General features: G+C 43.6%; 2 protein-coding genes across 2 annotated transcripts; one reads left to right on the forward strand and one right to left on the reverse strand.

The window, feature by feature from the left end:
- Positions 1 to 323: 323 nt before the first annotated feature.
- On the reverse strand, positions 324 to 3,507 carry LOC109782648 (uncharacterized). The gene is made up of 3 exons (XM_020341272.4): positions 3,186 to 3,507; positions 1,394 to 1,603; positions 324 to 701 (listed from the first exon to the last, which is right to left on the reverse strand). Exons 1-3 carry the CDS (start codon positions 3,417 to 3,419, stop codon positions 588 to 590), a joined length of 558 nt encoding a protein of 185 aa, XP_020196861.1. The 5' UTR covers positions 3,420 to 3,507; the 3' UTR covers positions 324 to 587.
- Positions 3,508 to 3,517: 10 nt separating this feature from the next.
- Positions 3,518 to 7,453, forward strand: LOC109782647 (RCC1 domain-containing protein RUG3, mitochondrial). The gene is made up of 6 exons (XM_020341271.4): positions 3,518 to 4,094; positions 4,256 to 4,395; positions 4,596 to 4,790; positions 5,345 to 5,473; positions 5,909 to 6,064; positions 6,828 to 7,453. Exons 1-6 carry the CDS (start codon positions 3,604 to 3,606, stop codon positions 7,028 to 7,030), a joined length of 1,314 nt encoding a protein of 437 aa, XP_020196860.1. The 5' UTR covers positions 3,518 to 3,603; the 3' UTR covers positions 7,031 to 7,453.
- Positions 7,454 to 12,176: the final 4,723 nt, after the last annotated feature.

Here is a 12,176-nt window from a genome sequence, read left to right on the forward strand (position 1 = left end):
TGGGATCAATAAGGTCGCTCCGTAGACTTCTCATCATTTACGAGTGCCGGATTAGTGATGTAGTGCCGTTGTCTCTTGCGAGTGCCGGGTTACCGGTTCATTTAGTAGGCCATTGGTTGTTCTTCTAAATAAAAATCCCAATATATGTTGGTGCCCATTGGTAAGAGTTTTTTCTCAGGATGTTAGTGCCAATAGATTGTTGATGCCAGTAGACAACAAGAGATTTGGTAAAAGAAAAATAATTGGTGTGATGAAGAAAATTCAAGACTTCAATTGATAATCAAGAGATTTGTTAATAGCATGAAAATTTCAAGAATTCAACGTTCTGGGAAATTCCGGTGCTGTGATAAAGAAAAAGGCACAATTTGTTACATAGTAGTATGATACAAGAGATTTGGTTCACGAATTCAACCCAAGGCACAATGTAAGAAGGCTAGCCACTGTGGTTTTCTAGTCCTATCAGAAGCTTCCTCTGTAGGTACATGTGTCGATAGATACATTACAATGGCACAGGGGAAATCAGCAAAGCCAAAATGGCATGACGGATCATCATGAGCGATCTGTCGAATCCCATTAACTGGTCCGTGCTAAAACCTAGGAGCGTTTGTCGGGATTCTTGAAACCCCTTGCATTAGACTTGCTTGCCGTTTCCGGTAATACACGAACGGCCCACTTACAAGCAACATTCCAGCCATGAGGACCTGCAAAGGACATTGCTTTGGGATTCAGAGTCACAGACAAAAATGACGCAAAACTCGCCCTGGACAACGTCAAGACATCAATCAATGAGAACTCCGAAGAAATCGTGTTGTCAACAAATGTGATGTGACTGTAACTAGTCGATTAGTGACAATCATGTAAGTTGTTCGACAAGCAGAACATATGGTTCAATTTTCTAAGGGTAGATAAGCAGCTTTCAAGTTTTAACTGGAGAACTGGAAGTTTCAATCTTCAAAAGTAATTGGGATTCACACCATACTTCATATCAGTATAAATTTCATCGCCCAGACACCCACTGCCACAAACTGAAAACAAAATATATGTATCGACTCTTGCTTACGTCTGAGATAATACCCCAGTTTTGAAGAGAAGCTTACAAAAGATTCTCGCTTCCTCAACAATCTTTTGTAAGATTATTTACAGTTTAAGACTTTTTATCCAAAGATTATGGTATAGGAAACAAGAAAACAGCATGCAATCTTTGTAAGTAAGAACCAAATGTAACATGATATTAGAAATTGATAACAGGGTGATGCATCATGCAGCTTTATACTACTCCCTCCGTCCCATAATATAAGAGCGTTTTTGATACTAGTGTAGTGTAAAAAACGCTCTTATATTATGGGACGGAGGGAGTAGTAAGAACCAAAAAAGGTTTTAATGATATTATTACCTCGAAACCAAGAATAGATAGCTTCTCTTCATCCTCTAATGGTACACAACTCCTGTAAGTAACATAATGTTTTGGGCCAGTTGGCGTGGATGTCTCAGCCAACATCTTTCTATCCTTTGTTTTGTTCTCTTCTTTTGTACCATTTTGTACTTGTACACATTTCAAAGGCAAACGGTAGCCAGTTTCGCTGCAGCAGTACTTCTCATCATTCTGTAATAATAAAGAAAGAAAACTGAGTGTCAGTCAGCTTTAAAATCAATATATAATAAACATGCCATTTCATTACATGATAGTACTGCTTGCACAAGTGGTAATTAGAAGTTTTGCACCCAGACTTAAGTTTGCCAAGCAAATACAAAAGGGGCAGCAGGCCATAGTCAACATATCTGTTGGTAATGGAATTCTCTGTAACTGCAGAAGCTATCTTCTAGAAAAATCTTCAAGTATGTCAAGCTATGTGATCATCAGATGCTGGATAAACCATGGTTCAGAAAATGGTACACTGTTATGTGATCATGAAGCTAACAATTAATCAAACTGAATAATTAGCAGTTTAGCACAACTACAAGTCTAACAGAAGATAAGTTTGATACAACTGTCTGACCACTTTCCGGGTCACATTTTCCAAGCAATGTTCAAATAAGGAGTCAATCAATTGAGATGACAGAACAATACCATGCTAGAAGGAGTTTGGAAATAGGGGTTCTGACCAATAAAGATAATATGTAATATATGAACTACTCCCTCCGTCACGGAGGGAGTAGCATAGTTCTTTCATGTAATCTGTCTCAAGCTGTAATACCAACTCCTTGTCATTAGTCAAATAGCAACCAAAGGTAGATGATTTTGGGCGACTGTAGAAATGAATGGCTAATATAAATGGAAACACAATTCAACCAATGTTTACAATCTTGAGAGTACACCCACACTAGTACTATAAGATTAAGATAGGAGCAGAGCCAGTGCTTCCAGCTAGAGAAGGATCAATTTCCAATCCCAGTAGGAAACTTTGGCTTCTATAGCACAAAGATAGGACACCTCAAGGTCATTTGGTGATCCAGAACATATCGATGCGAGACAGAGAAACCGTTGCGGCAACTCAAACATAATACTAGAAATTTCCCGACATGGCACAAAAGATCTGTATTTCCCCTTGACCGCAACATGCCCTCCTCCTTCTCCAAAGAACACTTCTATCTATTTAGCTTATGCGGCCTTTATCATAATTATCTGGAGGTTCTCGTTCTTCATGCCAACCAAACGTGGCTGGAACATATAGAGTATAAAAGATTTAGCAGATTCATGGGCAGCAGAGTTTGCTTCCTTTTAAACTAACAACATCACAAGTTTCGACATACGAAACTGTCAAACTGGAACATAACTAACAAATTGATGTGGGCACTAGAGGTTCTGGTTGGGACGGTAAATTCTAACTCAAAATGCCTACGTTTGCTTACAACGGACTAATTGTGATCTTTCTCATAAATTCGGAGCAAAAAGGGCTCGAATGTTCTTCTGTTCCAACCGAAATTAACCAAGATCCCAACCTTCTCTCAGCACACACTCCAACCCAATAACTCGGATCGCCTGGCTAGGAGCTAGTACATCTGAACCAACGGAATCAATGAGCACACAATCCCCAAATCCAGCCCCAGCATAATCAATCAATCAATGTTTCATCCTCCCAAGATCCATTTTGTTTTCTCTTAATAGGGTGGGTGGGTGGGTAATCCCTGTGGAGAACCGGCTGGCTGGAAGGAAGGAAGGAGAGGGGAGGGGCGGCAGGGCTGACCTTCTCGGAGTACTGGCAGGGGATGCAGGGGCCGGAGGGGCTGCAGCGGTAGGAGGAGTTGCCCTGCGCCTCCACGAACCCCAGCAGCGACCTCCGCGCCCCCTTCTTGGCCGTCGACGCCGCCGCCGCCATCGCGATCGCCGGCGGGATCCAGCACAGCGCCGCCACCGCCACCAGCAGCAGCAGCAGCAGCCGCCACCGCCACGACGTCGCCGCCGTCGCCTTGCTCGCCATCGCCAGCCCCCAAGATGCCTCCTTTCTCCCCCTCCTCCTCCCCCTCCTTCCGTGCCGGTAGAACGGAGAGTTGTTGGGTTGGGCTGGGCGCTTAACGGGCCAGCTTCTGTGCTCCTACTACTAGTTGCTTCCTTCCTTCCGTCGGTTGACAGCCGAACCCAGCCGCCAGCCGCCGCCGCCGGCGATGTTGCGCCGCCTGCTGCCCCTCCGCCGGCGCTGCTACTCCGCCTCGTCTACCTCGAGTGCCGCCGCGCCGACGCTCTACTCCGGCGGCGACCACCCCGTGTCGCTGCTCTCCTGGGGCCGCGGCGCGTCGGGCCAGCTGGGCGGCGGCAAGGAGGAGCGCCGCCTCTACCCGGCGCCGGTCGCGCGGCTCCTCCTCCCCGTCCCGTCCCCGGTCCTCCCGCCCACGCCCGGGCGGCTTCCCCCAGCCGCGGGGACGGAGGCGGCCGGCGGCGTGGAGGTGGGGATCTCCTGCGGGCTCTTCCACTCCGCGCTCCTCGTGGACGGCGCCGCCTGGGTGTGGGGCAAGGGCGACGGCGGCCGCCTCGGGCTCGGCGACGAGGCCTCCGCCTTCGTGCCCCGCGCCAACCCCAACCTCGCTGGCCTCCGCGTCCTCGCGCTCGGCGGCATCCACTCCGCCGCCCTCACCGCCTCCGGCGACGTCTTCACCTGGTGAGGACACGGCACTGCCACATTGCTCGCTCATTCTGAAAATTTCACTGACGATCAGATGCTGGATGAATAGCGAGAGTAGAATGTGCTGCATTTTGGTTGTGATGGTTGATGGTTGTGGCTGGCTGCTGCATCACTCAGTTTACTCTAGTAGTCTGCAGGGGTTATGGAGGATTTGGAGCTCTGGGGCACTACGTTTACCACAGAGAGCTGTTGCCGAGGAAAGTGAACGGCCCTTGGGGAGGGAAGATTGTGCACATTGCCACGAGTGGAGCGCATACTGCGGCAATTACGGAATCAGGTTGTTTGTAACTTTTTTTCCACGATTAATCCGGACATACACTTTTTATTTATCATTGGTTACTATACTGCCTTGTGCGAATGAATAGTGTGAGGAAGTGAAAGAAATTAGAACTTTTGCTGTTGTCATTTTGAAATATTGTCCTTGTTATCATCAAACTCCCTCCACTCTGATCCTTGCATTTTGATGACTTGTAACAGGTGAACTTTACACTTGGGGTCGTGATGAAGGCGATGGAAGGTTAGGGCTTGGGAGTGGGGGTGGTCCAGGTGAAGCCGGCTCTCTCAGTGTTCCTTCCAAGGTGACCGCGCTGCCTGTTCCAGTTGCTGCGGTTGCTTGTGGTGGCTTCTTCACCCTTGCACTCACCTCAGATGGGCAGCTATGGAGTTGGGGAGGTGAGGATGTCACTGTGTATTAAGTTATTAACTAGTAAACACCATGTATTTAACTTATTGTGCACTGATGCCCTTCTACAAAACTAGGGAAAAGGTTGTATACTTAACTTACTGCTAATGTGAAATGCAACACCATGCACTTCATATTAAGCTGCAATTATGGATTTACAACGTTCTTGCTAATGTGAAATGTTGTGGCAGCACAATATTTTTCCTCCAACTACATGCCCAGACCTTTCATTTCATCCATCGGGCATAAGTTACGTGGGTTATGATAGTTTTCTAAAATGCTCTTAAGCTTCCTTATCAACATCTTAACAGTCTTTGCATTACTTTCCTAGTATTCAAATCTCAATGATCTTGCTTAGTACATTGCGAAGATAACATCTCTTCATTCTGGCTTTCCAGGTTCCGTCGTAAGGGACTTATGTACTAATTTAATTTGAAATGCATCTCATCTAACTTTGTAACTATTATTATATCGTTCAACTTTCCAATGCCTATTGGCAACTTATGGCTTTACTGAGTTTCTACTACTTGTCTATGATCTTCAGCAAACTCAAACTTCGAACTGGGCAGAGGAAGCAATTCCAGTGACTGGAGGCCACAAATTGTCCCTAGCCTGAAAAATGTCCATGTAATCCAAGTAGCATGCGGTGGATACCATTCTTTAGCCTTGACTGGTATGTTTTACTTGTTGGAAATTCAGGTGTTTTCTATGAACTAAGGGAAGGCAACTTTTGTGATCTCCTATCAAAATCTGGTAATATATTACATTGGAAAAATTAGAACTGCAATCGAAGTTCTGAAGAAAAAACATTCAGACAGGAGTGATAAAAGCATATACATTTGCCTTTGTCTCACCAAGTTGGTTAATTATGCCTAATGCTTGTTTTGACTGCAATAATGATCTTCAATCATAAGACCACATTTGATCATGAAACAAGTTCTGTTGGATCTTACAGCAAGCAACCAGCATAACACCACTGTATTCATAGAGATGTATACTTATTAGTTGTATTATTTTCAGACTGCTGATATAGCAAACACAGAACAATGTATTGGTTGTTGCAGCATACAAGTATGTGACATATCTTACCTCTGTTAACTATATTCAGATGAAGGTGAAGTTCTCTCATGGGGACATGGCGGACATGGCCAACTAGGGCATCCAACCATTCAAAATCATAGAATTCCACTTGCCATTAAAGCTCTGTCTGAGGAGCGAATTGTCTACATAGCCTGTGGGGGATCAACTTCTGCTGCTATATCAGGTGAATGCTGTTTCTCTTTTTCGTCTTAAAGATAGTCATTCATGGTGGTTGTTGCTGTGCAGGGAACTCTTGACATGTTCTTAGTCTCACCTACCTTCCATTCGCCATTTCCTTTACTAGTAAATCGTAGTACACAATGTCTATACTGAAGATTCATAGGAAAGGGTAAACATGCACCACCACCACCACCACATGACATTGAGTAATTGAGAATAGAACTGTCTACGTTGAAAACCATTTGGGGAGTGAAAGTATTACTAATTTAGTAGGTCCAAGAAAATACTGGGGACTCGTGTATAGTTTATAAGACTGGAGATATGAGAGAGAAAATTCATAAAGTTAACCAGTCAGGCAGATAATCAGTATTTTGTTACTGTTGTAATTATGCAGGAAACAGGCGTTGCATACAAATTTAATTGCATGTATTGCTGATGAAAAGAACGGATTTCTAAGATTTACTTACTAGTTTTGTAGCACACACTTTAGTTAATTTCGAGTAATGAAGAAGAAATACCATTGTCGTAACTAAACTTCAGTTAGTCCATTTATTTTGATACACGAAACCCAGATATATTGCCACTGTAAGAGCATCTTATTCGTTTCATAAGATGTCTCTCTCAACATTCTTGTTTTAACTAGCTTAGTTATGTTGCCTTCTTCTAGTTCTGTAAGACTGTAACACATTGCGTGTCAGCTAAATGCAAGCAACTAAAATTTCACACTATGAGTAGCTTACCTGAATTTACTCTCTTTGTGTGGCCAGAGAAAGGTGACCTGCACATGTGGGGAAATGCAAGAGACTGCCAGCTAGGCGTTCCCGATCTTCCAGAAGTGCAACCATTACCTGTTAAAGTTAATTTTCTTGCTGACGGTGATGAGGATCCAAGTCCTCCTCGTGTCATCTCGGTTGCAATAGGCGCTTCCCATGCCATGTGTTTGGTCTCCAGGCAACAGATTCAGAAATAGCACCTGTTGTTTATCAGCTTTGTAAATTCAGTCAAATTTGGACCTCCTAACCTGCGAGTACTCCATGGAGAGGATCATGTTCTCTACTGGTTAGAGCCTGCCTACTCAGTTGGCGAAAACTCCTGCACGGTGAAGCCCAACTTCAGCAAGAAACAATAATATTACAGGCATGCCATACTTCCTTGAATTTGAACACTGGAAGTTCTGTTAATTAGCGATAGATTTGTTTCTTGATTTCTCAAGAGATGTGAAATTAGAGATAAAACCGACCATGTACCTTCTAGATTTCGGATTCATAGATCCTTTTCTGTAGTTGGTAAGATGAACAAAATTTTGTAGCATGTGATTTTATTGCTGGCTTGCACTTGGCACCCAGTTCAATAAATTAATTGAGCAATGCTTGCGCATTTGCTTCTTCGGTCACTCCCCCTTTCAGTTACCTGGGATTTTTCATGTCTTGCTCTTTGGTAGGATGGTGTCAAAATGTCAGTGACTCGTTTTCCATGTGTAACCAAAATCTCTTTGATTCCATGTAAGTAAAAAGCTCGTTGATTCCATGGCTGCTCTTTGCCACTTCCCTTGCAAAACTCTGCATTTGTTGGGTGGATCAAATCTTCGCACTTCTTTTACCTGCTTGCTCATGTGTTCAATATTCTTCCATCCCAGTTGGTCAATCGATTCTGAGAGATATATATCCCCCAGCTGTGAATTATTTCCTATCATATCCTAGTTTGTTAAAGAAACCACATAGTTCAAGCCTAGGTTGTAGTGGAACATGTTTGTTTCATCTAGTTGTACTTGTTCATGTTCGAATAAGAGAAGTCCGGAGAGTCAAGAAATGCCAGGTGTTCATATGAAATTTCCCTGTTTTGGTAACACACAAGGAAATATGTCAGGAGCTCTCCACTGAGCTGCTGAGTGGAAAGTCTTGAGGTTGAAAGATTTGTTTGCATCATCTCACGTACTATCTGAGCTGCTTTCTCAATTATATATCATGTTGTTTGTATTGATGCACACCCAATATAGCATGTTTTTGTTGCATAATTTGGCCCATCTTTTCTGCCAGGATAACAGTATATATCAACAGTATTGTTTGATTTGCCAACCCTTAGTTGTTTGTACTTCACATCTTTGTATTCTTCTTCCAATACGTGTTGCAATGGGGATTCCATTCACGATGCTACTTTACACTTCAACATTGCATCTCCGTTTGTACCTAAAAGGTAAAGTTTACCGAGTTGGGATTAAAAGCTGTTTACTAAAAGTTAAGTGTGTCAGCGTAAGTATTTTTCTTTTGCAGATTTTTTATCAAATGTTGTGTGTCACTGCTAGAACTTTAATTAGTTATGAGGGTGAACTCTTTTTTTGTATCAATTCACATTGGATTCTCTTTGAGCTGCTTCCTCGATCAGTATAGCATTTGCTTTTGGTGGGTGTAGTATGTTGGCCTGCCTAGTTTTCTATGGAGAACGTATATCATGTTAGTATATATGGTTGGTCTGGCTTCTCTAGTGTTATTCAATTATCCATTCATCGCGTACTCTTAATGTCATGGTAGAGGGTCAATGATATGGTTGCCCACACACACACACACACACACACACCATGTCCATACGAGGAGCACAGTATCCTAAGAAATATTGACAAAGGATGTCACAAAGACATAACAACCATTTTTCAGAGAAAACAATATGTGGCACTTAGGATTGAGAGGTAGGGGGAATTCAGCAGCGAGCGTAATGTCATAAACACGTTTCTCATAATTCTTGAAATGTGCTTTCACCCAACTTTGTATTACAGCTCAAAGGGCCAAACCGATACAAAGTGGCTAGAAAACCCTCAAACAAGAGGCCAAAATTTGAAAACGGCATCCGAATGAGTAGCACAAATGCTACCAAGTGAATAAAAACGCTGTGATGCATTCTGCTTCACTTTCTCGCTTCTGTACTAGCCTATCGGGAATCACATGGATCTTGTGATGTTCCATGAGCTAGAGCTTCTGTACTAGCTTTGTAAGAGACTTTGTGTAAAGAAACTTATGTGGAGCATACCACCCGCTTTTGTACTAAGCGGTGCCTTTTTATATCATTTTATCACGTTTTTTTCCCTACTAGCCCAATTGGTATAACATGTGGTTTCTATTAATGTACAATCAGCATAGCATGTTTGTTGGGTGTAGTATTTGCCCTAACTTTTTTCAAGATATCGATCCCAACATATATCTTGGCAATATGGTTAGTCAGTAGTGTTTAAACTTATTCACTCATTGCGAGTTTGTTACATGTCGTGGTAGAGGTGAATAATTTGGCTTGGCGCATACAACATGTCCCAGTAAGAAGCATAGCTGTGAAGCAATAAAATAAAGAAAATTTGACAAGCTATTGGTCCCAAAACAGAGTAAACATGGCATGGCATGCAATATTTAGGTCTGAGAGATATCGGCAATTTAGCAATGAGTCCGAGATCTGCAAGCGGTTGTGCATCCCTGGTTATTCACACACCGCCTGCATTGGGAACGGCTAAGATCCCTCTTCAGTTTTTTAGGAAACCAGTGCAAGCCCCCCACTGCTCGGATCGACCCTCCACCCTGGTGAGATAGATAAGTGAAAACAGTTTGCAACACAACGCCCCACCCTATACCACGGATGGAGGAGGGCTCAAAGAAAAATACCACAACCAGTCCCGTTCGTACGCCCTACGCTACTGGCGCTTCCAAAGGCGAAGCTCTTGTTGCTCGGGTTAATAGAGATAGGAGCGTGGGCAAAAAAGAGAAATGTTTGGTGCAGGTGTGTTTTTTTTTTTAGAACATAGACGTCAGGGACGTCCGGCTTTAAATTAATAAAGCCCTCAACACAGGCAGCGTGCACAGCCAACCAACAAAACGAACAAAAGGAGACCTAGTCTCACGGAGTCTAAGGCAAACCCGAAGCGAAACGAAAGAAGCATTACATGGCATGAGCAGCCAACTAAAGAGCACGCAGGCTCGGAGGAAACACTACCAAAAGGGCCACCCATCCCTATGAGATTGCGGAAGGAGGCGTCGGGGCTCGCGACGAGGAGTAGACAGAGCGCAGTCGAGCTAGAGCCAGAAGATGTAGATCAGAGTCTGTTGCCTTCCCAGCGGGGCCCATTGCTGCAAGAACAAGATGCATTTGTAGATTACGTCAGCAGGGTGAGAGGGGAACACACCCTCAATAGTAAACTTGTTACGAATGTTCCACAAAGCCCACAACATGGCCGCCGCACTTGTCCACATAACACGACACGAAGAACCCTGGACTGAGGACAAAGACGACACTACCTCTGGGCGGGAGTGTGGATCCCAATCCACCCCCGCGGCCTCCCGGACCGCGCTCCAGGCAAAGCGCGCCAAGGAGCAATGGAAGAACACATGGTCAGCGTATTCCGGAACGCCACACAACGCGCAAGGTTTCCAGAGGAACACCTTGATCTTGAGAGGAATTCGAGCCTTCCAAAGCCCCGCGGCAGCCATAGGGACATGGCCCCGGGATAGCTCACTGTAAAGGGACTTGACAGTAAATTTGCCTGAGCCCGAAAGTCTCCAGGACACCGTGTCCGCGCTGTTCGACAAGCGAACGTCGGCTATCATAGCCCGAAGGCGGTCCCAATCCTCCCACTCCGGCCCCGAGAGCTCCCGTCTAAAGTGGATAAGGGGGTGTGCTTTCTTCTCTATATGTCTCTCCTCCCTCCCATGTCTGTAGAGATAATCGGGGCATTCTAGCCTACTGCAGTTGTTATTTTTCTTAAGATGAACAAAGTTTTGTAGTGTTCTGATTTCTTTTGTCTGGCTTGCACTAGGCACCTTACTCCGGTCGTTGTTGAACAAGACGAGCAATGTTTCATTCCTTTAGTTCCATCATCATTCCACCCTCCGAATAAAGAATATTTTGTCGTAGAAAATGTCCTCCTGATTTTGAAGGCAAATTGAGGCAGTATACTCGAAAATAAAACATTAAATGTTGAATTCAAACATCTTCTCGATGTGCTCATTCACCTCAAGAAACATACTCCCTCCGTCCCATAATGTAAGACGCTTTTTGGTATTAGTGTAGTATCAAAAAACGTCTTACATTATGGGACGGAGGGAGTAATAAAACTGTAACATGGTGGCCAAATTTGGGTCTTCTTTGCGTCAAAACTTCAGTGGCTTCACTAGACTACCACCGACGGCCCTGCCAAGGTTCCACAATGACTCCATTGGTACTCCCAAGGCAAAGCTCTTGCTTTTACTTATGGTAAAATTGAAAGGGCAAAGAAATATGGGAAAGATGATTCACCATCCTCAGTTGCCGTTCCCAATAAAAAGCTAAGGAGACGAGAAAAAAATCTTCTCTTTATTTGCTCCAGATCTTCAAGGTCCTCAAAATTTTCTTCCTTCCTTCTTTATGTGCGCATGCACTCGTATCCGGTGTCTTTTGACCCACTCAGTTAATCAATTCCATGAGATAACCCAGAGTTTTGAGTTGAGTTTGTCCAATCCTAATTACCAATGGAACCATGCAGTTGAGGCCTAGTTCGTGTTGGAACAGGTGGTTTCTATGTAGTTCCTATTCATGTTCACGTCAGCAAAGTTCAGAGAGTCAAGAAACATGCGTTGGGTTCCTAATAATATTTTTGTTTTGGTGCGACACTGAGGGTAATCTTAAGGGATCCATGGAGCTAGCATTGTACTGATTATGATACTTTACTGCACGACATCGCATCTCCGCAGTTATTTTTATCTCAAAAGTAATCTGCACCGAGTTAGTCTTAATAATTGGTCATCAAAAGTGGATGGAGTGGTTCGTGTAAATTTTTTTTTGAGTAACAGTTCGTGTAAGGTTTTTGTTTGAAAAGTCACTTGCAAACATCACTTACAGCGCTCAAATGTTTAGTTTTTTATACCGAGAAAATATCAGGTGGAAACCAAGTTACAATGAAAACTTAATGGAAACCATGTTTAAAAGTATCCAACATTTTATAAAAAAATACAGTACATTAAGATGGTGGTGTTCTATTAGCACGTGAAAATGTCAAGTTCAAGCACAAAGTCATTTACTAGGTACAAAAAAAAACAAATTCAGTAATGAATAGTGGCCTTTACTGTTTGGCAATATTTATTACCAAATTTTCGTTTGAATTAGAG

The sequence above is a fragment of the Aegilops tauschii genome, chromosome 5 (genome assembly GCF_002575655.3).
Source record: "Aegilops tauschii subsp. strangulata cultivar AL8/78 chromosome 5, Aet v6.0, whole genome shotgun sequence".
Classification (NCBI taxonomy): Eukaryota; Viridiplantae; Streptophyta; class Magnoliopsida; order Poales; family Poaceae; genus Aegilops; species Aegilops tauschii.

Coding starts and splice junctions, on each gene's coding strand:
- LOC109782647 (XM_020341271.4), top strand. CDS start 3,604: ATGTTGCGCCGCCTGCTGCCCCTCCGCCGGCGCTGCTACTCCGCCTCG. Junction 4,396..4,595: donor TGCGGCAATTACGGAATCAG/GTTGTTTGTAAC, acceptor GACTTGTAACAG/GTGAACTTTACACTTGGGGT. Junction 5,474..5,908: donor CCATTCTTTAGCCTTGACTG/GTATGTTTTACT, acceptor AACTATATTCAG/ATGAAGGTGAAGTTCTCTCA.
- LOC109782648 (XM_020341272.4), bottom strand. CDS start 3,419: ATGGCGAGCAAGGCGACGGCGGCGACGTCGTGGCGGTGGCGGCTGCTG. Junction 1,604..3,185: donor CCTGCCAGTACTCCGAGAAG/GTCAGCCCTGCC, acceptor TTATTATTACAG/AATGATGAGAAGTACTGCTG. Junction 702..1,393: donor TATCTATTCTTGGTTTCGAG/GTAATAATATCA, acceptor TGTCCTTTGCAG/GTCCTCATGGCTGGAATGTT.